At 47.2% G+C, this 27,121-nt stretch overlaps 1 protein-coding gene across 1 annotated transcript in view; it reads right to left on the reverse strand.

Moving 5' to 3' along the window:
* Positions 1 to 7,183: 7,183 nt before the first annotated feature.
* PROSER2 (proline and serine rich 2) overlaps positions 7,184 to 27,121 on the reverse strand; it is a 43,548-nt gene continuing 23,610 nt past the window's right edge. The window contains 3 exon segments of the mRNA XM_047742638.1: positions 7,184 to 10,051; positions 10,053 to 10,165; positions 11,850 to 12,090. Coding sequence (XP_047598594.1) covers positions 9,161 to 10,051; positions 10,053 to 10,165; positions 11,850 to 12,090 — 1,245 coding nt within the window. The 3' untranslated portion in view covers positions 7,184 to 9,160.

The following is a 27,121-nucleotide window of genomic DNA, read 5'->3' on the forward strand; positions in this document are numbered from 1 at the left end:
GATGGTGATCAAGATAATGGTAATGGTGATGATGGTAGTGATGGTGGTAATGGTGATGGTTGTGATGGTGACAATGTTGGGGGTGATGGTGGTGATGATGATGGTGCTAATGGTGATGGTTGTGATGGTGACAGTGGTGATGGTTGTGATGGTGACGATGGTGGTGGTGGTGGTGATGCTGATGGTAATGGTATTGATGGTGGTGGTGGTAATGCTGATGGTGGTGATGAGGATGATGGTTGTGGTAATGATGATGGTGCTAATGGTGATGGTTGTGATGGTGACAATGGGATGGTGATGGTGGTAATGGTGGTGATACTGATGGTGGTGGTAATGGTGGTAATGATAGTGATGGTGGTGATGATGATTGTGTGTGCCAGGCCTACACTTAGCATATGTGATTTTATTCAGTCCCACAACGACCTTATGAGGGGAGTATGGGTCACCCCCATTTTGTCAGGTGAAGAAAGTGAGGCACAGAGAAGTCAAGTCATACGGCCAACAATCATAGGGCTGGGATTCAAAGTCAGGTCAGAGTAGCAACAAAGCCTGCTCTATATGAACACATCACAAGATCTCAGATTAGGAAGGGGTGACACCGAATACAATTCCTGACACCTTTCTATCCCAGAGTGCTTGCACGGTCTCCGCTCACACACCTCCTCGGAGATGGGACTCACACTCCTATGAACAGTACTCTCCCTTCCACTCAGCTCAAAGCCTCTAACGCTTCCTGTCTGGACCTGAAATCTGCCCCGTGTAGTTTCTGTGGCTGCCTCAGATTCCCTGTTCTGACTGCCCCGTGAGCCTCTGGAGGTGGCTCTCATTGCTTCTCAAGTCTTTTTTCTCTGAGCTTTGGTCTTGTCAGTGGCCTCTGCTCCTCATGAAGCCCTTGGGTTTCAGTGTGGAGTCTGGAATCAGGCAGAGTGCACTTAGGGAAAAATATACCTTTGAAGGTAGATCTGATTTCTAGAAATAGCAAGTGATTGTTTGGAATCACTGTGCCTGTGGATGATTCAGCTGAGAAAAAAAAGCTGGTTTAAAGATAAAATGGAGTGATTTTTAAATCTGGCCCAAACTAGCACTGAAAGAAGTTACTCCTGGAAGAAATGTACCAAAACACAGTTGAAACACCAACAACAGGGCATCTGGGTGGCTCAGTCCATTAAGCATCTGTCTTCAGCTCAGATCATGATCCCTCCCTGCTCAGCGGGGAGCCTACTTCGCCCTCTCCCTCTGCTCTGCCTGCTTGTTCTCTCTCTCTCTCTCAAATAAATAAATAAAACCTTAAAAATAATTTAAAAAATAAACACCAGCAACAGTCATTATTAGAAGAAATGTAGAGCCTTTCAAGGTGAGGAGATGCCCAGTTCTCTGAGAGCTGGTGCATCCCAATAAAAGGTGGACAAAACTTCAGTGTCACCTACAAATATTGGCCGACGTGCAATAATTCCTGACACGATCGGGGAAGGACCACCAGTTTGTGGTGCAGTTGTGTCCTGAGTGGAGTGCGGCTAGAGATTTAGGATGGTGAGGCCACGTCTAGCCCCAGCGGCCTCCAGAGGGGTTCCCACCCAGAGCTGGGTGGCCTCGGGCAGGGGGAGAGGCTGAGGCTGGGTGTGGGCCTCTGTGGGGCCTTGCCCTGCTTTGAGCCCTGATGCTTGGGGCAGCCGAGTCCCAGACTTTCCACTGAAGCCCGGCTGCCTTTCCAGTACCAACCACAACTTCAAAGGACTGCCAAGGAGCAGCCCGGGCAGTGTCCCCAGTGAACTTGGCTAGCTGGGTGTGCAGGGTGTGTGTGGGAGGCTTGCACACGGGGGTGTTGGAAACCACGACTGGCAATTCTGGATTCCAGGAGCAAGCCCTGAAGGAGGGAGTGGAGGCATGGAGCCAAAGAATCTGCTTTGAACTGGATCCCCTGAGGCAGAGGTCACATGCAGGAGCAGGTTCAAGCAACCCACGCACCGCAGAGGGGCCCTTCTCAGGCCCGGGAACACAACCCGCTTCCCTCTCCTCTTTCCAGCTCTGTTCCGCCCACTGGAACGCTCTTTTCAACCAAGCCAGACTGTGGAAATGACAGTCCTCACCTGCCTTCCCTTCCTTCCCTGGCGATGCCCCGCCCTCCAGTCCCTGTAAACTGAGGCATGGCTGTGAACTGGGGATGGGCCCCAGCGAGTGGGGGGGAAAAGAACACCACAGGAAGTGGCTGCATGGGAGACAAGAAGGGCTCTGGAGAGGAGACACAAGATGGTGGCCTCTTTCGGTGACAATGAAGAGGGTCAGCCCTCTCCACACTTGGGAGAAGGGATAGCTGGAAAGGCATCAGCCTGGTGAGGCTCGGGCAGCTTCGCAGAAGGTGCGGGAAGCAGGGAGTTTGCACGCCATGCCACCAGGGTGTGGACCCACTAATCCCCCACCCCCTCCCCTACCGGGCATCCCTTGTGAAGAAGAGTCTGCATTTTCTCATCTGTGAATGCTGTCCTCACAGCCACCTGACAGGCGGTCATGAGGAACAGGCGGTGACATTTAGCACCACTCACAGTTTGGGGCACAGGGAGGGACATGAAGACTTGCTGGACGAATCGGCAAACACAGTCCTATTTAGCACCACTTGGTTCTCCTCCTAAGCTGCATGAATTACGAGTTTCGGACAACTGCTGTCCATGATTAACACTTCAGTTGAGTTCCTTTGGTTTTTACGATCGGGCTGGAGAATAAAGGGCCTTACAAGATATATCACAAACCCAGGGATGGTGAGCTGGGAAGAGCCTGGCCGAGGTGCCCCAAGCTGGGTTTGGAAAGCAAGCCCCAGGGAGGTGAGGCTCCCCCGCTGGAATGGCAAGTCCGGCCAGGGAGGCCCCTCCTGAACCTTCCTCCTCTTTGACATTGTCTTCACAAAGCAAAGGTTATCTCCCCCCAATTTCAAAATGCATAGGCACCAAAGGATGTCTAAGTGACAGGATAAATTCTGTCCTATCCCATGGACTGGAAAGCCACGTACCACAGGAAGACCCGTTGGAAATAGGAGAGAACCTTCTATTGTTACCACCCCAATAACGTTGGGGTGTGGGTTCCATGAGGTGTGATGTGATTGCACAAAGACCACGGAGACTGGAACTCATCTCTAATAACACAGGCCAACCTCCTGCTGCATGTCCCCAACTCGAGGCGCGCACACCACTCAGCGGCAATCAGCGAATCCTGTGGACGGATCTCACCTGTCGCCTAGAAGCGCGTGTGCATGCTCATGCCAGCACACACACGTGTGTGCACACAGGGCCCCCTGTGCTCGGGAGCCTCTCTGCCTGACACATGGATTCCTTGCTCACTCACCCCACCCCTTAAAGGTTATTTCCAGAAATTTGGTTGTTACCCTTGGCAGCTGTGCTTGACCCACGAACACTGAGAGGCTGGTTTATGAAGTGTGACATGTTTATCAAGGACTAAATTCCATTAACCTCTGCTTCTGAATGTGAATTCCTACCTCTGGCCCCGCAGTGCAGGCCCCCCCTTGAGTGCAGGCAGGGGGTGTTGGGCGGGGGTGACCGCTGAATCCCGAACCTAAGTGGCCACACTAGGAGCTCCAGTGCCCAGAAAGTAGACCCCCGAGGCCCTCCACAAAATGAGGGTGGGTTTCCCCTTTGGAAATATTCTCTGAACCTCAGAAACATGGTTAGCTGGGGAAATGGCTGGCTTAAGCGTCTTGAAGAAGCAGTGGGAATCAGGAAAACCTACATCGAACTCGGCCATGGAGGCAGGGGGATTCCTTCTGACTCGGCTTTGTTCTAGATCCTGGCGGGCCCCCAAAGCAGAAGGGCCCTTGGGAGCCCATGGCAGACAGGTCTGGGCACTGGGGGAATAGGAAGGCAGAAAGCAACACTAGGAGGCGCCCCAGGATCGCACCGTTCTCGGAGTGGAGGGGTTCGTTGGTGGACCCTGCCCCTGACTCAGGGCCATTTGTGGTTTGCCCCGCCCAGCTTGGTGAACCCGTGTTTGCCATTTTGGCTTTCTGGGCCATTTCTGAAAATCGTTAGCTCATTGTTGAATAGAAAGTTCCTGCAGTTCAGATGATAAGCGGGCCTAAAGGAGATCCTTACAGAGCAGTGCTGGCGCGGTTGGTGCGCCGATGGTATGGCATGGGGTGGGCACTGCCTGGCTTCTGGGGTCATCAGTGGCCTCCATAGAAGGACAGTAGCCAGGACAGCGAGTGAGCCCGCTGGACGGCAGCGGTTGGCCTTTCTTAAGTCTCAAGAATTTGGAATTAACAGGGAAGAGTTTCATGATCTGTTTTTAAATAAAGAGACATTTTAGAAGGACCACAAAACTCACACACAGAGGTTGACCCTGTTTATGCTGAAAAGCGTGGGCTGGGAAGTGCCTTTAGGTCATTATCCTGCATTTTCTCATGCAGACAGATAGATTTTTCCCCTAGCAGGAGTGCTGCTCTTAGGGAAGAGGGAGAACCCGGCAAGGGGCAGGGAAGCAGGGGCTGCACTGGACTGGTCAGCTGAGGCAGCAGGTGGCTGCATTCCTGGCCCAGCCACTCCCCCCACCAGCCCTCCAATGCAGTTCCAGTCCCCATCTTCCCAGGACTGGTGGCTTAGAGCCCTGCCTTCTCTTTTCTCAGGTATCTGAAAGCAGGGCTTGTCCAGCGAGTAGATTAGAAAAGGATATGCCAACTTGTTCCCATACTTAAAAGCCCGAGAAAGCCTTGCTGTGAAGAGAACAAACAGAACCTGTTTGGTGGCTTGTCATTTCAATGACAACACGAACCTTTCACAGGTGAGCGTTCCTCACACACCTCCCCTTCCTCCTACCCCTCCCCCACCAGGCAGGCAGCAGGGGTCACAGGCCAGAGCAGAGGAAAAACACAGCAAACCAGCTCTGAGCCTTCAGGGAACACCAGGGTTTGATGACAAACATTTAAGATCTCAAGGGACAGCTGAGGGAGAGAAATGTATTAAACCTTTTCCAGGTGGTCAAAAACACTCCTAGGGAAACAATGCCTCATTCTGTTGCCTCCATTAGGGACCTGGCCCAGCAGGGACGCCTTTCTCGATAAGAGTGTATTGTTTTCATATTTATCTTATTTCTCTCTCTACGTTCCTCTTGAATAAACATCAAGAACTGATTTCTTAGATCACCTGTATCAAAAACATCACCACCAAATCCTCCGAAGGGTCAAAGGCCTCATAGCCAGAGCTGTGGGAATTTAAGGAAGAGAATACCTTTCTGATTTCTTTACAAATAAAAAGTCCAGTCCTGAGGGTCTCCTGAGGCCTCACTTATCAACTCCACTAACCTCTTCATGAAAATGGGGAGCTGACCTTAGGAGCCCCCCCACGAGGAATTTTGGGTGAAGAATCTTATACAGCACATGACCGTGTGTGCTGCGCAGGGAAGGAAGAGCAGGAGCAGGCTCAGGCCCCAACCCCACCGTGTGTACCTCGACAGACTCACGACACCCCCTGTCTTTCTCCTCAACGGGTCTTGAAAGAGAACAATGCCAGCTGGGGCACAAGAGCAGAGATCAGACTTTCTCCCAGTTTGTGCAGATTAGGGAGCACAGACGAGCCACACAGTGGAGCAGGGAGGAGGAGGGACCGGAACAGACATGGTTGCTCTAGTATCTGTGAAGTACTGCAGTGGGTGCATGTTACTGTGGAATCCACAAAGCAGTACTATGTGCAGATTGTTACTCTGGTATCTGGGAAGTAGCACTGTGCACAGATTGTTACTCTGGTATCTGCAAAGCAGATACCTGTGCTGGATTGTTTCTCTGGAATCCACAAGTAGTACTGTGTGTGGTTTGTTGCTCTGGAGTCCATGAAGTAGTACAGTGTGCAGATTGTTGTTCTGGTATCTGTGAAGTATTAATGTGTGTGGATTATTTCTCTGGAATCTGGTAAGTAGTGCTTTGTGTGGCTTCTTACTCTGGTATCCATGAAGTAGTACTGTGTGTGGAGTGTTTCTGTGGAATCCACGAAGTAGTGCTGTGTGTGTGGAGTGTTTCTCTGGAATCTGTGAAGTAGTGCTGTGTATAGATTGTTACTCTGCTATTGAAATAGTACTATGTGCAGATTGTTTCTCTGGAGTCTGTGAAGTAGTACTGTGTACATATAGTTACTCTGGTATCCACGAAGTAGTACTGTGTGTGGATTGTTACTTTGGTATCTGCAAAGTAGTACTGTGTGCGGATTGTTTCTCTGGAATCTGTGAAGTAGTACTATGTGTGGATTGTTACTCTGGAATCCACAAAGTAGTACTGTGTGTGGATTGTTACTCTGGAATCCACAAAGTAGTACTGTGTGCGGATTGTTTCTCTGGAATCTGTGAAGTAGTACTATGTGTGGATTGTTACTCTGGAATCCACAAAGTAGTACTATGTGTGGATTGTTACTCTGGAATCCACAAAGTAGTACTATGTGTGGATTGTTACTCTGGAATCCACAAAGTAGTACTGTGTGTGGATTGTTGCTGTGGTATCTGCGAAGTAGTACTGTGCGCAGAGGAGACTTCAATGGCATGTGTGCACACCTTCCTAAAAGCAGGAATTCTTTCCCCCCATTTTTAAGTATTAAGATAAAGAGTTTCATAAAAACGGAATGTGATTTACAGGTATCACTTTGAAAAGAAAAAAAAACCCTGGGCACTTGAGATTAATCTTTTCTTTTCACTACAATTTTGCTTTGAAATGTGATCCTTAACATTCCCTTGAAGATGAGCCTTTGTGAATGTCCTATCACATAGTTATGACAAGGGAACGAATGCCTCACTGCAAACTAGAGGTTAATTTAATTTAATTTATTTGAGAGAAAGCACGAGCAGGGTGAGGGGCAGAGGGAAAAACAGACTCCCCGCTGAGCAGGGAGACCGATGTGGGGCTCCATCCCAGGACCTCAGGATCATGACCTGAGCTGAAGGCAGGTGCTTAACCGACTGAGCCACCCAGGGGCCCCCAAACTAGATGATTTTATTAACATGATACGTATACAGGTTACAGCATTAATAGCTATCATTTGAATCTTGTACAAAACACATGCCTTTAATTACTAGGGTTTTGGGCACAAGAAATGGCCAGAGTAACAGCCAGTATAATTATGAATAAATACAAGGGAAGAATATAGCCATTTAAAAGAAAATAATTGGGTGCAAGTATAAAATGCAAAAACAAAGCTGTTTATACTTAAGACAAATCTCTAAATTTATTTTTCAAAACCGTCATCATGAGAACAAATATACTTATAGTCACGTTGACCTTAATCACAGTGAAGTCATAGGATAGCATACAAGAGAGAATTCTCATATTTAAAGGATATTTAAAATGTTAGCCATATCAAGACCCTCTTTTAAACACTGTATATGGCATCTCACTTTATGAAAGGGTTATACAGCCCTCAAGAATTCTTCAAACAAAATCCAACATAAATAGGAACACAATAAAAACTATTTTGAAAACCTGTAAAATCAAAGCACCTATTTAAATTAAGACCATCGAGAATCTCTAAGATTATTTTAGGAGGACATGGGCTGGATGAGATACTAAATACTGTAGTTCTAAGGAAAAATTGACAATCAATTTATGTAACTTACAAGGCAAATTGAACACTACGAAAGATGTGCTTTACGGCACATTTAAAAGTTTTAATTTAAATAATACTCAACAGGAGGCAACCAAGTCTGTGACACTCACTGAGACATAATAACAAAAGGGCGTGACTTGCAGTTGGGGCCCTTCCCAGTCTATTTTTAGAGGCTTAAGACTCCAGCCTTAAATAGTTTTAATAATAACATGCTTGTGGCTACAACTCAGCATGTAACACACAGTCTGGGAGAAAAGCAGTGCTCAGAACTGTGGAACCTAGCTTGCTGGGGTTTCATTCCCCTTTAAAACTAATCCTGAGATCTTGCTCACAGAACACGAGGGATCTCAAGAATGTTTTCGTTTCCTTCTGTTCACTAGCTACCTTGCAACACGCACAAGTAAAATTGGGTGATAAACTGAAATCAGGTTAAAATTAGGGGATACAGCCTTAAGAATGTTCTTCACTTAAAAAAAGAAAAAAAAAGAACTATCTTGCTTCTCTGGAAGCCTACTTGAAATATTACCTTCCCTGGGTACAGATTGACCCATGGGTGAGTAAGAAGCACTCTGATTATGGAGATGATGGAGATGTGTCCTTAAAGGTTCCAGTCTCTCTCTCTCCCATTGTAGCTGGGACGGCTGCGTCCATCGAGAGAGTAGGAAAGGGTTACATCCTGTAGTTACATGATAGGGTCTTAAAACGTTTGTGGATGTGGACTCATGAAAGTATGTACGTGTGAACACAAGTTTCCATAAACACACATTACAGACAGGTATATACACCATACACGCTCACCCACATCTCCCAGTGACAAAGCCCCCATAGTCTGATGGGACTTGCTTACTGAAAATTACCACTTTTTCCAAATCCAGCCTTCCCATTCCATTCCTGTAACTCAAAATTACAGTAAATCATACTCTGAAGGGTTCATTTCAATATTCAATTTTTAAAAAACCCAAAGCAACACATGGGTAAACCAAATTATATCCAGAAACAAAGGCACATCTAGGGCCAACACACCAACATTTACCCCTGAGAAACAAACAGAAAAACCAAGGGAGATGCTCTGAGATGTTATAAAGATTGAACGGGCATTTCTGTTTTATTTTCTCAGAAAAGGAAGAGGCAATCCCTTTCATGGATAACTAAGTGTAAGAGATCTAAATGCCTTGGATGTCCCCTCCTTGGGATAAGAGTCTAGATCAGAGACTGAAGAATAAACAGATCAGATCCAATCCCCTTCCTTCTAAATCCAAAAAAAGGAAAAAAAAAAAAAAAAAAGATATGGCATTTTGGGTTTTCAGGGCTCTTCTTTGAACTCCAGGAAAAAGGAAGACAAGATAGGAGGCCGGACTCTCCCAGAAGGATCGCCCTGCTCGGACTTGGCAGCGGAGTCGGGCACACTTCCTGTCCGCACTCCCTCCGTCTGGACCGCGGAGTCCTGGTACCTGTCATCTCTTGTCCTCCACAGGGCATAGCCCTGGGACCGTGGCCACTGCTCCTCACACGGGCACATCTGTGTTAGGCCACATGGGCCTGGCCATCCTGCCTCTCCAGCCCCACCCCACCCTCCATCACAAGTTCTCCTTCAGAAGGCCGAGCTTGCGCAGGGCCTCCCGGCGGGCCTCCTCCGTGGAGCCGCGACCGGAGAACTGGACAGTGATACCCTGGGGCCTGAACCCAACAGCCCTGGGCAGCGACCCCGACCGCTTCCTGGCATCCTGGCTGCAGTCCGGCTGCCGGTGCTCGTAAAGGCTCCTGCTGGCATTCTGCCGTGCAAGTTTGCCGGCCAGTGCCGGGTCTGGACGGAACGTGACAGTTTTCCCCATTGAGACGAAGGCACTGGGCTCACTCTTCAGCACGTCGTGGATGCTCTGGAAGCCATTGGCCAATGGCAGGCACTGTTCCGTCTGCACGCCTCTGGACTGCAGAGTGCCCGTGTGGCTGCCCACCCGCGTGGATGCGGCATCGTGGATGGGGCCTGGTTTGCTCTGGCCACGCGTCCCTAGCTCGGCAACCTCAGCCCTGGGGGCCCGGTCTTCCACCTCCCCCGCGGCCAGGAAAGAGACACCATTGATGTTAGCCAAGACCCGGGCCTTCCGCTCCTGCACGTTGACAGCTGCTTTGGAGATGGTCTTGTTGAACTCCTTCCCCGCGCTGTTGGTCACGCTGATGTTGCTGGGGAAGCGGTGGATCTTGGGCGCGGGCTGGGCTGTGTGTTTGTGCCACAGGAAAGGGTCCCCATGCCGAGGGACCCCCGAAGGCAGTGTCCTCCAGTCCCCTGGCTTGCTCTCCTTGGAGGGGGACGCAGGCGGAAGCCCTTCATTCCCTGCCACCTTCTCAGACATTTTCTGAGCGATTACCAGGGGAGTGGGAACAGAGCGGGGCAGTTTGGGGTGCTCTGAGGGGGGAGCCGTGGCCAGCAGCTCTTTCCTAGGGGGCGCGGCTGCTGTGGCCACAGGCTGGGAGGGGCGGCACAGGAGGGGCCGGAGCTGCTGGGTCTGGCGAGGGAGGGTCCCCGGCTTCTGGTTTCCTGCCCTCAAGGACAGGAATGTCTTCCTTCCCAACAGGGCCAGTCCCTGAAAAGGAGGCAGAATCCTCATCAGGTACCATGTTAGGTAAAAATAAATGCATCCCACTGCCTTCCCACTGGATTCATGAGGGTGTCCAAGGGACATAAAGCCAACATCAGCAGCAATGTCAGCATCCTGTCAGCTAACCTCCCTGGCCCAGCGAAGGAGAACCTCCCCCGTGAGTCTCACCACCACGTGATGAGAAGGCATGACGGGTCAGGGACGGTAGAAGATGCCAGTCTGAAGGCTCAGCCCCTGGGATGCACATGGAGCATGTGGGCTTCTAAGGAGGTGTGGGCCAGGACAGAATAACAACCCACCTCAGGAGGGGGGTGTTGCTGAGGGGAAATGGAGGCGGAAAGGTTGGGGGGCACCCCCGCATCAGGTTTTTCTAGATGAAGACCAACTGGTTGTGTCAGATGCCCTGGGTCAAACTCAATACACCTCTGAGCCTTTACGATGTCCTTAACAGATGTGGATCACAGGCCACCCAACATCGTGGGCACCTACATCCACACACCTGTCCCTCGCGGCAGAACTGCACGCCGCATCTTATTTGTCCCTAGTCTCAGACTCTCACACAGCACCTGCCGGAGAAGGCAACTACCACTGCCCTGAGAATGTCATGGTAGAGACGGGTGGGCGGGGCGGCTTTCTCTCGGTGAGTGTTTCCCTTGGCACTAGTATACAATCTGGCATTTTTAAAGGATCAGCAGGTTCAAGTTAATGTTAGGAAGTACACTTCAAAGAAGTGTGATAAAAACAGGAAATTCTTATTCAGTCTCTTCATTGCTGATATGGCTACAGGCAAAGCTCCACACTGGAGCCGAGAACCCCAGTCTGTGAAATCTGGTGTAACACCCAGCCTTGCGCACGTAGCTCACACGCACATACACGTGCGCGCACGATAGAAAATATATTTCTAGAGGCTTGTGGCAAATGGCAGTATTTTGTAGTAAGAGCCAAAACACTTTCCCTTCTGTTTCTCCCTCATCCTTCCAATCCTCATCTCCTTGCCGAAGTTTATTTCAAGGATCTTTCCCAATCAGGAAGAACAGTGCCAGACAATCCCACCTCGTCCATCCTGTCTGGTCTTCTCGCAGGATTCAAAAGACAAAATTCATGCCTCTCCTTGGAGGCCACCCAGCATCAAGCAAACCTACAAACCCACAACCTACTAGATGCTGAGCCAAACTCTTGTCTGCTCTTTTCCTGTTTTCCTGAACCAGCAGACTTCTCAGTTCAAATACTTCTACTTTGAAAAGTCTCATGCTAGAGAAACAGGGATATAAGATTGCTCAAAATCTGAGATCAAACCCAAGGGCTAAAATATAAGTACCTTGTCTGTTTTCTTCGTAGAATGAATTGTTACACCTGGAATTCATTTCCAATTTTCTTTCTCTCCCCTTCCCCTCCCTCTCCCTCCCTTCCTCCTTCCCTTCCTTCCTTCCTTTCTTTCTCCCTCCTTTCTCCTTCCTTCCTTCCTTCACAGAAGAATTGATTCATGTGGCCAGCTAGTGTCATTCTTTATCCTGGCCCTTTCGGAAACTCCCTTCAGAGGCTGTCTCCTAATACGCTACGAAAGCATCTGCTGGGCTGGACACTCAAACTAGCGAGACCATGCTTCTACCTTGCAAAAACCCGATGAGCCCCACAGCATCATTTCTGGCCACACACAGGGGATCCTCACCTGCTGCTGCTGTCCCAGCCGGGAGGCACTCCGGTTCTCCCACCTCTGGTGCTGGCTGCACTAAGTCGATCACCTCTCCCGGCTCTGAGTGACCAGAAGCACGCTCTTCCAGAGACCCCGGAGAGTGGCCGTCACACAGGACTTGCTCCTCAAAGTCGTCTTCCAGGGAATCGATGGTCTCTTCGAAAAACAGGATGACATCCTTTTCCTCGTGCGTCAGGTACTTCAGACTCTCGTCATCCTGTGCGACAGGTATGGGGATTGGGAATAAAAGGGAAAAAACAAACAGTCATTTCGCTCAAGAGAGAAAACAAGACAAAGTCGGGATGTGCACCTAGCACCCGATAGGATCCACAGCCCCCTCAGAGTTCCTGTTGGGGAGAGTCTGCCATTCGGGAGGTCCCATGGACCAACGTGTCTCTCCCCATTTTACCTGAATGAAGAAGAACACTGCCAAGAAGCTATAGCCAAGAAAGCGTCTTAGAACCTATTACAGGCTCTAGCCTATGGTTCTTGATGAGTCAATGACAAGAAAAATAAAAATTCTTCAAACCTCCTTGGACCAGTGTTCTCAACTGACTGCTCTCAGATCTCTTCCCCAAGAGCAGCGGGGGACAGCTCTGGTCAAAGAGAGTGACATGGATGGACGTATTTATGTCCTTTTCCACCGGAAACCTCTTTAAAATAATGGGATTTATTATTTGTTTTAAAGGCACAAATCACAAAGACAAAAATAATAGGAAAGGAGACGGCAGCCACAAAATGTGGGAAGTTAAGTGGCAGCAGGACAGGTGTAACTGACTCCAAAGACCCAGGGAAGCTGAGTTTCAGCCAGCAGCTGCGGGAAGCCAGGGACCAGCCTGCTGAGGACAGGGGACTCTCCCCTCAGTCCCCCACCCCTATTCAGGCACTGGAGGTACAAAGCAGTTCTGGAAGGGGTGGCAGCAAGTGGACGGTGGAAAGAGCAGAATTGGTTCAGCAGGAATGAGGCACCCTAGCAGAAAACTAGATTTTTTTTTTTTTTTAAAGAAGGTAAGAGAGTTATTTGAAGCAGAGCTGGTCATGATGGAAATAGGGAGTAAATGAAGCCAAACAGATGCTCTAGGGACAGAAACCTGGAAATGTTCCCTGGGGCATCTGAACGTCCAAGGGCCCAAAGGGGTCGGCCCCACAGGTTCCCCAAAAGAGCAGCTCAACACGATCTCCCTACAGATGAAGACCACAGTCAACAAACCCCACACAGAATTTCTAATCAGCTTCTCAACCTCCTCTCTTAAATATGTGCACACGCAGAAGGATCAGCGAGCAGCTGAGAAAAACCTTTATCATGAAAGACATACCTGAACAAATAAAAATGAAAGCACTTAACAAAAACAAACTATGGAGAACTGATGACAATTTCTAAACAATGACTATGAATGCCCTCAGAGAGATGAGGAGACACTGAACCCGTCAAAAATATGATCCTCTTGGGGCGCCTGGGTGGCTCAGTGGGTTAAAGCCTCTGCCTTTAGCTCGGGTCGTGTTCCCAGGGTCCTGGGATCGAGCCCCGCATCAGACTCTCTGCTCGGCGGGGAGCCTGCTTCCTCCTCTCTCTCTCTCTCTCTCTGCCTGCCTCTCTGCCTACTTGTGATCTCTGTCGGTCAAATGAATAAATAAAATCTTTTTTTTTTTTTTAAGATTTTATTTATTTATTTGACCGACAGAGATCACAAGTAGGCAGAGAGGCAGGCAGAGAGAGAGAGAGAAGATGAAGCAGGCTCCCTGCGGAGCAGACAGCCCGATGCGGGGCCCAATCCCAGGACCCCGGGACCATGACCTGGGCCGAAGGCAGAGGCTTCAACCCACTGAGGCACCGAGGCGCCCCTGAATAAATAAAATCTTAAAAAAAAAAAAAAAAAAAGAATAGGATGCTCTTAAAAAAAAACCCAGAGGACCAAAAGCAGCTCTTATAAATTAACACCAGGACAACAGAACTGAAAAATGAAATCAAAGCCTATAAGAGAAAGTAGAGAAATGAGTAAAGTAAAACAAATAGACATTTAAAAAAAAAAAAAAAGGAAGGAAGACAAGAAAATTAGAGGATAAGTATGGGAGGGCCAACATCTGATAATGAGGCTCCCAAAAGATAAATCAGAAAAGTAGAGGGGAAAGTATCAAAATAAATAAGTAAGAGAATTCAAGGAGAGGTCACTGAACTGAAGGCTCTCAGTTTCCAGAGTTTGCATGGTGGAAAGTCACCATGAGGACAACCTAATGAACAAGAACGAAACAGAATGGAATCTCAGGATGCCACAGACCAAGATCCCAAAAGCTTCCCAGAGTGAAAATCAGGTCACAAAACAAAAGACCAAGAATTGAAATAGCAACAGACTTCTTAGCAGTGATATCATTGGAAGTAAGAAGAAAACGTCAGGATTCCTTCAAAATTCTGAGTGAACTGAGAACTAGAATTTTATGCCTAACCAAATTATGGTGATGATAAAATAAAGAGGCTTTTAAGACACGTGAGGACTACACAATGGATCTCCCATGTACGCCTTTCTCAGGGTGGTGGGGTAGGTGTGGCTGCTCCCCTGGACAAGGGAGGAAACCAAGAAAAGATGTGGGAGTTGGGGCCCAAGAGAGCATGAGAGAAAGCCAAAGGGAATCCCAGGAGGCCAGTGACATTCCCAGGATGTCGGCGGTGCAGTGAGCAACCAGTCTAGTTGAGAGCGCGCCAGAAGGGGAAGAACACGAAACAAACAAATAAAACTCCGACAGTTATTAACCACAGAAAACGGAAGTTATGAGAAAAGGCATATGTCTACGAATCTATTTGTCTACAGGAATAAGCATCCATACACACAGATATATGAATTATATTTGTATTCACAGTAGCAAGAAAACAAAGCAAAATAAGAAACCACAAAATGTCCGACAATAAGGGTGTAGTTAAACACATCGAGGCACGTTCACAGATGGAATGTTATAAACTGTGTTTTCAAAAGAATATAAAGCTAAGTGAAAAAGATGCGGATAGAAAAATGAAGCTGTCTCAATTTGACTTAAATATATGCATATTTAATATTTACTCCACACAAGAAATACTGATGGGACACATAGTAAAAGGTAGATAGTGGCAGTGGAAGGAGGATAAAGGTAAGTAACAAAGAAACAGGGTGTGTTAAAGGTTGTGTCCTCTAGGGGCGCCTGGGTGGCTCAGTGGGTTAAGAGGCTGCCTTTGGCTCAGATAATGATCTCAGGGACCTGGGGTGGAGTCCTGCCTCTGGTCCCCACTCAGCGGGGAGTCTTCTTCTCCCTCTGCCCTTCCCCCCACTTGTGCTCATGCACTCTCTCTCTCTGGCTTTCTCCCTCTCTCAAGTAAATAAACAAATCTTAAAGAAAAAAGTCATGTCTTCTAGTGAGTAGGAAATGGGAGGAGGGTGTTTTCATAACCCTATGAAACTGCTTGACCCTCTATGAGTGCAAAGTTTGATAAAACAACAGAAAAAGTGGTAGACACAAATGTGATTAAGAGCCGACCAGGGTGGGGTGGCTGCGTGGCTCCACTGGCTAAGCATCTGACTCTTGCTCTCAGCTCAGGTCTTGATATCAGGGTTTTGAGTTCAAGCCCCATGCTGGGCTTAAAAGAAAAGAAAAAAGAAAAAAAAAAAAAGGTTGACCTCGGTGGTGCAGGAGAATGCTTTTCACACTGGGATCTGAGAGGTAATGACAAATGCTCCCCCACCCAAAGCCTCTGACTCCCGGGCCGCCCATGGAAGGGCCTGAGGGCTTCACAAATTTAGAGACCGTTTAAGGCATTTGTCTTTTGGTATGATTAAAACAAGAAGACGTGCAAATTTCTCAAGCTGCCTTGGCTGTTAGTTTAATCCCGAAGACAGGAGGACTCCGGGCAAGGGGACAGTCTGCAGCCGGGTTCAGTGGGCAGACAGAATAGCATGGGCTGGGTCACAGACATGCATGTGCTTTGGTAGACACAGACAGACAGCTGTCTCACGTGCTCTTCCCTGGTGGGCTCCCGCCTCTGACTCTCCCTCTCCGGCAGGCGCGGGCCAGCATCCCATTGTGATTTTCCATCTGCTCCCAAGAAGACAGTGTTGCGTTTTTGTTTTTGTTTTTCCAGATAATACTTCACTGGCTGTTTGGAGATTCTCTTATGAAGTGCCACCTGTTCCGGTTTCTATCAAGTTGTCTTTTTAAAAAATACAGTACTAGCCAGACATCATTTATTGGATATATTTGTTGTGAATATCTTCTGCTGTTCACCGGCTGCTCCCTGCTATTCACTAGCAATTGGACAGGCATCCTGGTTGGCAAGGCTTCTGCGATTCAGTGCTACAGTGAGTCCGGAATGACTCACATCTGTGTATGGTGTGGTCAAGGTTCATTGTTTTCTAAATTGATACCCAATTGTTTCGCACGAGGCCTTGGAAAGACCATCCTTTCTCCCCTATAGGTCCCCCTGGGTTGTATGTCAGGTGACAGTCCACGTGTTGGGTCTGTTTATCAATTCTCTTAGCTGTCTACTTGTCTATTCATATACCAATTAAGCAGTTCTATTTTTTTAAGGATTTTATTTATTTGAGAGAAAGAGTGAGTGAGAGACAGCGTGAGCAGGGGTAGGGTGGGGCTGAGGGGCAGAGGGAGAAGTAGGCCCCCTGTTGAGCAGGGAGCCTGATGTGGGCTCTATCCCAGGACCCCGGGATCATGACCTGAACCGAAGGCAGACACTTAACCTGACCGAGCCACCCAGGAGCCCAGGTTGCTTCCATATCTTGACTATTGTAAATAATATTGCAACAATTACACGCTCACCCAAAGTGCATGAGGGCTCCATTTTCTCCACATCCTCGCCAACACTTGTTATCTCTTATCTTTTTGGTACTACTCATTCTGGCAGGGGTGAGGCAATACCTCACTGCGGTTCTGATTTGCATTTCCCTGCTGATGACTGATGCTTGCATCGTTTCGTGTCTGCTGGCCATCTGGATACCTTCTTTGGAAGAATGTCTATTCAATCCACTGTCCATTTTTAATTTTTATTTATTTACTTTTAAAGATGTATTTATTTATTTTAGGGAGAAAGAGAGCAGGGGTGGGGGCAGAGGGAGAGAATCTCAAGCAGACTCCGTGCGGAGTGTGGGGCCCAACACAGGGCTCGATCTCATGATCCCGAGATCATGTACTGAGCTGAAACTAAGAGTCGGATGCTTAACCAACGGAGGTACCCAGACGCGCCTTAAACACTGTTTTAATTATAAGTCTCACTATCTGGCAGTTTAAAAGCCTTCCAGGTTTGCTGTTCTTCTCTAAGTCTGTGCTAGCTCTTTTGGCCCTTTTTATGTCCATGTAAATTTTAGATTCAGCTTGTCAGCTTCCCATACACCCAGATACACACACACCTCTGCTGGGATTTTGGAACTATACAGAAGTTCCTCAAATGAGGAGAACTGAATTTTCCAATGTTTTTTGAATCCTCAAATATGGTATACATCCTCCCTTATTTAATTAGTGGCTCTTGAGCTGTGGGCCTTTACCAGCAACCGTAGGAACTCAGCACAGCACTTAGAACTACAAATTCTTGGGCCCTACCTCAGATGGGCTGAATCTAAAGCATTAAGGGCCTTGGGTCTGTGCGTTAACATATGCTCTGGGAAATACTGATGCACTAACGTTGGCTAGGCACTGATTTGGTTCTCCAACTTTCCTCAAGAATGTCTTGGGGTTTCCAGTCTGAGATTTTATGCAGTTGTCATTATATGTCTTCTTAGGTATTTGATGTTTTTTTGATGCTAGCATAAATGCTGTCACTTAAAAAAGTTTTTTTTTTTAAATTTTTAGGTTTTTTGTTTTGTTTTGTTTTGTTTTAAGTAAATGTTACATCCAACGTGGGGCTCAAACTTATGACCTGGAGATAAGAGCTGAATGCTCCATTGACTGAGTCAGCCAGGTGCCCCTAAATGGCGTCACTCAAAATTTATTCTAATTGCTGTTGGTATATAGAAATATAAAGTACACTGATCTTGTAATAAATAAATTCAAACAATTTGTTGTGTAATCCTGGCAACTTATTTGTAGATTCTTTTCAATCTTCTACACACACAATGGTGTCTGCAAATGAGAGATTTTTTTTTTTCCTCCTTCCATTCTGCTCACGTCCTGTTCCATTTTTTCATTTGCCTTATCTGGCTGCGTTCTCAAGTCAGCTGAACACAAGTGGCATCTTTGTCTTGGTCCCAGTATCAGAGAGAAAGCTTTCAATATTTCTCTATTAAGTATAACGTTTGACATAGGTTTTTCTTTTTTTAAAAAATTTTATTGTTTGTTAGTATGTTTACTTATTTTTAAGTAAAGTCGACCCCCAAAGTGGGGCTCAAACTCACAACCCTGAGATCAAGAGTCCCACACTCTACCAACTGAGCATCAGGCACCCCTGCTGTAGATTTAAAAAAAAAAAAAACAAAAAACGCTTTTCATCAGATTAAGAAAGATTTCTTCTATTCCTAATTTGCTGAGCATGTTGGTTTTAATATAATGAATGGGTTTTGAATTTTGTCAAATCATTTTCTTTACATATTAGAGTGATACTCAGCGGGGGGTGCTGTTACCCTTCACAGGGCACTTGGCAATGTGTGGAGACACTTTTGGTTATCACGACTGGGTGGGTGTCACTGGCCTCTAGCGGGTAGAGTAGCCCACAGGGCACCAGACAGCTCCCCACAGAAAGAATGATCTGGCTGAGGAGGCTGAGGACACAGGATGGTATGCTTTTCCTCTTCTATTCTGCTAATGCACTGAATTACAATGACTGATTTTCAAATATTAAACCAACCCTGCATTCTTGGAACAAGTCCAGTCTGGTTGTGATGTTATCTTTCTTATACATCACTGAATCTGATTTGCTAATACTCTGTTTAGAATTTCGGCATCTGTGTATTCACAAGACAGACTGGCTTGTCATTTTCCTTTCTTTGTGATCGGGTTTTGTACACCCTTCTTTTTAAAATGTCAACTTGTAGAACAATGTGCCTGCCTTAGGATTTAATTTGAGTTCCTAGCTTATCTTTTGCTCCACCTTTCCTGAGATATTTTTTGGGGGGCAGAGGGAGACAGAATTTCAGAACACTTTTTCTCCAGCTGAAATGAGAGCAGGTTCATTTTAACTATAACTGTATAATTTTATCAGTCTGCAGACCTAGCAGTAGACACTCCCTGAGAGCTTCAATATTTCCTCTAAGAACTTGGGTCAGGGTAAGGGGCATTAGAAGAGGGGCAGGGTACCATGAGGGAAAATGTGCACCAGGTGTTCCTGACTAAGTACTTTCTATTGAGTGCTGGACCAGGGGAAAGAGAAATGTGTTTTTAAATGCCCAGCACAGGGATGCCTGGGTGGCTCAGTCAGTTAAGCGTCTGCCTTTGGCTCAGGTCATGATCCCAGGGCTCTCGGATCGAGTCCCACGTTGGGCTCCTTGCTCGGTGGGGAACCTGCATATCCCTCTGCCTGCCATTCCCCCGGCTTGTGAGCTCGCGCACTTTCTCTCTCTCTCTGACAAATAAATAAAATCTTAAAAAAAAATAAAAATAAAACCCCCAATATGATCATCAACATAACATGTGACTAAAGAATTTACACTTTATTCTGAGAATTTCAGGATCTGGCCCTACCTACTTTTCACATTTCATCTCCTACCACTCTGCCCTTTCTACTCTATTTAGGGGTGGTAAACTTTTTCTGTAAAGGCAGGGAGTAAATATTTTGGGCTTTGCAGGCTTTATGGTGACAACTACTCAACTCTGTCCATGTAGTGTGTAAGTTATAGGCAGTGTGTTAATGAAAAAGCCTACCTTGTTACAATAAATCTTTATTTACAAAAACAAGTAGGGGGCCAGAGTTGGCTTGTAGGCTGTGGTCTGCCAAGTCTTGCTGTGTACACATCAAACCACCTGCCATCTCCTATGCCTGTTTTCATGTCAGCAGTGCCTGTCTCTGCATAGTCACATCTTACCTATCCTCCATGGTGACCACACCTCCAATGCCACCACACCTCCAGCCTTCTCCATAACATCTACTGAATCATACATTCAAATATTTGAGCATCTACTAAGCATCAGGCAATGTAAATATAACAAAAGTCTAACTGACCATCTAATGAGGGCTTTAGATAGGAAAAGGGGTAGTTACTTCAGAGTCTGGAAATGGTTGCAATGAGGTGACTTTCCTATTAGGGAAATGGGTGTCAATTCACAAGTTTGGGGAAGTGGTCTGACCTGGAACACTTTGGCAAGGAAATAATATCTGCTAATAATGTGAAAGAAGTGGATGAGATTCAAACACAAAGGGACACGGGGTAGGTAGATCTGTGTTTCAGAGATCATGTTGGCTATCATGTGGGAAATATTGGATGTGGGAAGCAATCTGGACGAGACTTCAAGGTCACCTAAACTAGAGCAAGGGTGATGGGAAGAGAAAGGAGGAGGTGGGATTTCAGAGAGATATAAAATGTAGAATCAGCTCCTCATTTAAATTCTCTACTATAGCTGTTTGTCATCCAGCTTTCCCAGCTCTACTAGACGTCGACTAGAGCCTCATAAATCTGATGCCCAGCCCCCCGGACCACCCACAGAGTTTACAGGCTATCCTGTCACTGTGAACAAAGGGTCAGCTGTCTCTTTACCACATCTGACTACTTTGTCCCTCTGGCAACCAGAACAGGAAAGCTTCATATGAAATCGGCGACACCATTCATTTTGTGATTTTTCTAGAGTTTTTTGAAGACTGGTGGGATCATCTGGAGGGTCACCATGGATGGTGTAGGGCATTCCTGCCTCATCTTTTCTCTACACACCTTATTCCTGCCAGACCAACCTGTCCCCCAACCATTCAGCACACACGCTCTTAACTCTCCTCCTTTCCCAGACTCACCAGAAAACATTTCAAATGTTTCTCCTATCCATGCAGAGTGGCTTAGCTCAGTAATTGGAGGGAAAAAAAAAAAACCCAAGTCTAAAAATCATTAGGGCTCTTAGCATAACAAAGGTCCCAGTAGTTAATAATTACAACCAACACGGATATTGTTAGGATGACGAGATGATGATAACAGCCATAACCAAACAAAATGTCTACAGAAATAAATTAATGCTCTCTACCCTCTTCCTCCTACTTCTCCTTTCCCAACTCAGTGTTTCAGGAGGGCTATGCACAAGAATTTTAGATAATCTACGTTGGTTAGGCATACAGACAGCAGAATTAAATGGGCAGCTGGCCTGCAACTACACCTTCAGCTTAAGACACATGCCAACTTCCCACACTGAGTGAGGGGCAGAAAGTATGACAACAGTATATAACCCCCATGGGTCTTTTTTTTTTTAATGTTTTATTTATTTATTTGACAGAGAGAGAAAGAGAGAGAGAGAGAAGCAGGCAGAGGGAGGGGGAGATGAAGGCTCCCTGCTGAGCAAGGGAGCCCCACGCAGGGCTCGATCCCAGGACCCAGGGACCATGACCTTAACAACTGAGCCACTCAGGTGCCCCAATAACCCCCACGGGTCTAATCTAACCTCAGAACAAGAAATCCCAGCATAAGTTTTCATTTGAAAAATGGGCTGAGAAAGGGCAGCTCCTACACAACCATTCTGTGTTCTAGGACAGATTGTGGGACCCACAGGCTGAAAGACACGACACACAGATCAAGCAGCCCACCTCCCTCACTGGAAGATGTGAACACTGGGCTCTGGGCCAACGAAGTGACCCTAAGGGTCATACAACTACTCAGTAGAGTGGCTAAGACAAGACCTAGTCTGTTCTTGCTTTTTTGTTTTATCCTCTTCATTTCTGTTTTTAGTCACATACTTATTCAAGATCAGAAGCCTGGGTCCTGGAAGGCTCAGATGTTTGCATCCCAAACCCATCCAAGGTCTCTCCCCAGAGTCAGAGGCTGGAGTACATATAGGCTGGCAGGGAGGCTGGTGTGGATTCCTGAGTCTCTGAGCTCAGCCTGGCCTGGAGTGCTGACCTCAGGGGCAGAGCCAAAAACAGCTGTGGGCTCGGTCTGCTGCCTAATTCCCCAAATAAGAAGCTGCCTTCCATATGAAGCCCCCTCTGCCTACACCTGGGAGAGGGAAGAAGGCCGAAACGGAGAAAAGCCCCAGTGCCACAGGCAGGGGAACGGTATTCAGGGCCAGAAAAGGGGCGCATGGCCTTGTGCAAGAGGGTTCCTATCTACTCCTCCTGTTCCAGGAGATGCCTGCACTGCCTCCCTCAGACAGGGATGCGAGAGCAAGACTCGGGCTTTGGGGAAGAGGCAGAGCTTGGAAAGCAGGGGGCAAAGGCAAATCCACAGAGCCAGGGAGTAGGTGAGCGTTTGCTCAGGGCTGCGGGAGCTGGGGGAAATGGAAATGACTGCTAATGGGCATGGGGTTTCTTCTTTGGGGACAGTGAAAATGTTCTAAATGTGACTGTGAGGATGGTTGCCCGACTCTGGGAATCTACTAAAAACCACTGACGTGCATACTGTAAACGGGTGGACTGTCTGGTATGTGACTATCTCAACAGAGCTGTCATGTAGTGAAAACAACAAGGAAGGCAGGGGCCTCGTGGGCCCGTGGAGGAGGGAGGGAGCCCTGGCGGTGGTGGCCCCGCTTTGCTGGTTGGGTTTTGGAAGTTGCATTTGCTAACTTAGTTCCAAAGAACTAAGTAGATAGGAAATGAAGATAAATGAAAACAGCAGCTTTCTTTGGAAGAAGGGAATTGAGGAATTGTATTAGTATTTGCAAGGAAGTCCCCTGACAGCAGAACATTTTTTTAAAATCCCCTTTCTATAAATGGTGTTTCTATTTTATTTATTTTTTTTTAAAGATTTTATTTATTTATCTGACAGACAGAGATCACAAGTAGGCAGAGAGGCAGGCAGAGAGAGAGGAAGGGAAGCAGGCTCCCTGCTGAGCAGAGAGCCTGACACGGGGCTCCATCCCACGACCCGAGCCGAAGGCAGAGGTCCTAACCCACTGAGCCACCCAGATGCCCCTCTATAAATGGTGTTTTTAATGTACCAATTTGGGCTACCAATCTCCAGATCTACAAGAACTCTCTAGAAAACCATACCTCCCCCCACCAGATTCTACCCTGACATGCTGACTCCAGGTAATGTCTATAAGTCTCCAAGGGAAATATCACTTTGTTTCAAGAATGTGAGAATTACATACATTTCTATCCTAATACGTATATTATAATTGTGCAGAAATAATTTCTATTATATTCGAACCAGAAAATTCAAATGCTAAATCTACTAAGGTAATCAGAACGGATACTACTATATATGTCTCCCATAAGGAGGACAAAGTCCGGGTCTTGCGATGTCTGTCCATTCCTACACGAAGATGACAGAAGAAATGTCTACCTAGTACCATCAGGCTCTGAGAGGAATATCCTGATAAGGTGGATGACAGACTTTAAGGTTTTATTTTTAAAAACATTTTATCTGTTTATTTGAGAGACAGAGAGAGAGAGAGAGCATGAGTGGGGGGAGGTGCAGAAGGAGAAAGAGAGAGAAAATCTCAAGCAAACTCTGCATTGAGCTTGGAGCTCGACATGGGGCTCAAACTCACAACACCAGGACCATGACCTGAGCCCAAACACTGAGCCATCCCCAGGTGCCCCTGGATGACAGACTTTTATAGCAAATGTTACCAACAGTTGACTGTTGTCAACAGTCCTAGATATGCCTATACGAGTGCAGATTTGAGACAGGAGTTTCATTTCAAGGGAAAATGTAGAGAGGACAAAAAAAAATCTTTGTTTGATTAAACAAAAAAGTCAAGGAAGCCTAAGATACTCATGCTAAACACCTACCTAAAAAAGTACTGAATTAGTTAAGTTTTGAAGCTTTTTTTTTTTTTTTTTGATTTATTTATTATTTTAGAGAGAGAGAGTGCAAGCAGTGGGTGGGGAGAGGGACAGAGGAAGAGGGAGAATCTCGAGTAGGTTCCATGTTCAGCACGGAGCCCGATGTGGGGCTCGATCTCAGGACCCTGAGATCATGACCTTAGCTAAAACCAAGAGTTGGAAGCTTAACTGAGCTACCCAGGCGCCCCTTGTTTTGTTTATTGTTTAAACAAAGAAATTGGGGTTGTGGGGCACCTGGGTGGCTCAGTTGATTAAGCATCTGCCTTCAACTCCGGTCATGATATCAGGGTCCTGGGATCAAGCCTCGCATTGGGCTCCCTGCTCAGTGGGGAGCCTGCTTTTCCCTCTGTCCATCCCCCAACCTGCTCATGCTGTCTTTTTCATGTGCTCTCTCACTCTCTCTGACAAATAAATAAAGAAACTTAAAAAAAAAAAAAGCAAATATGAACATCAAATCACACTCTGCCAAAACAAATACTTACTATAGGCTGCCTACCTAAGAGACTGGCAGTTGAGAACTTCTCAAGAATATTTTTAGACATCATAATCTTGTTTATGATTTTTTTTTTTGGTCTAGAACAGATATGAGTTCTATAGGTTTTATTTTTCTCCCTCACAAGGAGTTGCCACATTATCTTAACCAGCAGTGAAGTCAAATTTCTTTGTTTCATTTTTTAAAAAAATTTATTTGCTTATTTAAGAGAGAGAGAGCACGACTGGGTGCAGAGGGTGGGCGAAGGGAAGCAGGAGGAGAGAGAAGCAGACCTTATGCTGAGCATAGAGCCTGACTTGGGGCTCAATCTCAGGACCCTGAGATCATGACCTGAACAGAAACCAAGAATTAGTCGCTCAACTGACTGAGCCACCCAGGTGCCCCAATCCCAATTTCGTTTTTTCTTTTTAAAAAGATTTTATTTATTTATTTGACAGAGAGAGAGAGAGACATCGAGAGAGGGAACACAAGCAGGGGGAATAGGAGAGGGAGAAGCAAGCTTCCCACTGAGCAGGGGGCCCAGTGAGGGGGATCCCAGGACCCTGTGATCCTGACCTGAGCGGAAGGCAGACGTCTAACAAACTGAGTCTTGCATTTGCTTTTTTCACACACCAAAATGACCTTCCAGACACTTGGGCAGGGCTTCACTGACCTAAGCTGAGGAGCGATGCCCCCACCCCCGCAGCTGAAGGGAAACGGCCGCAGAGAGAAGCACACCAACCTCGGCCTCTGCGCAGTTCTCCACGCGGCTGTGTGTGCTGTGCTGACCTTGGCCCACCACCCCCACCCCAAGAGCAGAAGTGCACATGGTGCGCCCCACAGCCTGGAGTAAGGGCTTCATTATGGTCTAGGCGTCCCTGCGGTGAGATTTCCCCAGCGCTAACTGAACCCTGTACTTCTGGCCGGAAAGAGACACAAACCGACCAGTGGGCGACCAGATGTGCACCCAGTTTTGATTATAGATCTGAAGATTCAAGGCTTCCAAGGATCACTGCTGGGCTCCCTGCAGCCTGTAACTTCCCTCTGCCAGCAGTATCAGGAAGGAGTCCTGGCAAAGACGAGACACACTCACCAGGCATGGGCCAGCCATTGAGCCCCCACCCTGACGCCAGACCCCTCCGGAGCCCGCCATGCTGACCCGGATCCTCCCATGCCACCCAATTGCGAGTTCCTGCAGGGCCGAAAACCGCCTTGTGCTCATCATCTACCATAGCGGTAGTTTGGCTTTGGGGTTTACTGAATTGAACTTTTATAAAGGCTATTTGTGCTTTGTCATAAAATGGCTGCTTTGACCGGCAAGTGGAGCCAGTATAGAAAGGAAGATGGGTTCATTGTTGACCAGTCCTTTTTTTTTTTTTTTTTAAAGATTTTATTTATTTATTTGACAGAGAGAGATCACAAGTAGGCAGAGAGGCAGGCAGAGAGAGAGGAAGGGAAGCAGGCTCCCTGCTGAGCAGAGAGCCTGATGTGGGGCTCGATCCCATGACCCTGAGATCATGACCTAAGCCGAAGGCAGAGGCTTAACCTACTGAGCCACCCAGGCGCCCGACCAGTCTTTTTTAAGATTTTATGTATTCATTTGAGAGAGAGTACGCAGACGAGCAAGGGAAGGGACAAAGGAGAAGCAGACTCCCCACTAAGCAGGGAGCACGATGTGGGGCTCCTTCCCAGGACCCTGATATCATGACCCAAGTAGAAGGTAGATGCTTAACTGACTGAGCCAGCCAGGCACCCCTGCTTCTTCTTTCCATCCTAGGTTCTATTTCCTCTCCTTGCAATCACCCGGCCCCTTATGTGTCCCATTGCCGTGTATGACCCGGACTTCACCTAACCCAGCCACGCAGGCAGAGCTCACCACTGCTTGCTCTACCTTCTTATTCCATGACAAATGGGTGAGGCCAAAAGGCAATCAAAGGCTTTGGAGAAGGAAGGGGGTAATCAGGAGCTGACAAGTGCTGACTGACCACAGGCTTGTTACGTGACTACAGGGCCCTGACGTTTGTTAGCTCGGGGTGAAGGGAGGGTTGCAGGACCGTGCACTGAATAGAAGATCTCCAAACACGTGGCAATGAATCTGGATCATTGTTTTGCCCCAAGTTAGAGATAAAAACGAACAGGAGGTATGCCTGGGGATTCGAGGTGCTTCTAATCTGCCCTCAAAGAAGCGTGTGCATTACCAAGTCCCTTCAGAGCTAGAGTTTCCAACTCTTTCCAAGCAGATGGTCACTTTCTCTTCTAGAAGAAGCCCCAGGAGGCCTGCAGGCTGCAGGGCCACACACAGCATTGGCACCCAAGCACACCAGCAGGGGGCAGCCATCTTTCCCTGGGCATTTCGTGAGATGGGTGCTCCAGATCCCAGCTTGAAGGGCTTACGAGTATAGGGAGCCCTACACCCAAAGTTTCCTTTGCCCCTTAAACAGCTATCATGTATGAATGTCTCCAGATTCTTCTCGAAACTTTTATCCTGAATCCGCATCATGGACTGAGGATAAATTTCTAGAACCACCCTCCCAGCTTCGTGAATATGTGCTGCCTTGAGTTGCATTTAGCCATCCTTCTCAAGTTCCAGAGAGGGAGAAAAAACACGTTCAAAAGGTATCCTCTTACTCAGGTATTTCAAGATTTGGCTAATCTGGTCTTGTTCTAGCTCTGTCTTTCATTAAAACGTGTTCAGAGGCAGAATTCCTTACAAGAGAAATAAAGTACATATCCAAATACAACCAGCCTCTTGGTAACAAAGACCACATCCTCTGCCCTCCTGGAACAGCCCCGGTCATCATAGTGGCCATGTGGGCAGCCAGAACAAGCCTACTGAAGCATCTATTTTCATTTTTAGCTTGCACTGGCTCAGGAGAAAAGTTTCCATTGTGTAAA

Source organism: Lutra lutra, chromosome 8, assembly GCF_902655055.1.
Source record: "Lutra lutra chromosome 8, mLutLut1.2, whole genome shotgun sequence".
In the NCBI taxonomy this organism is placed as follows: domain Eukaryota; kingdom Metazoa; phylum Chordata; class Mammalia; order Carnivora; family Mustelidae; genus Lutra; species Lutra lutra.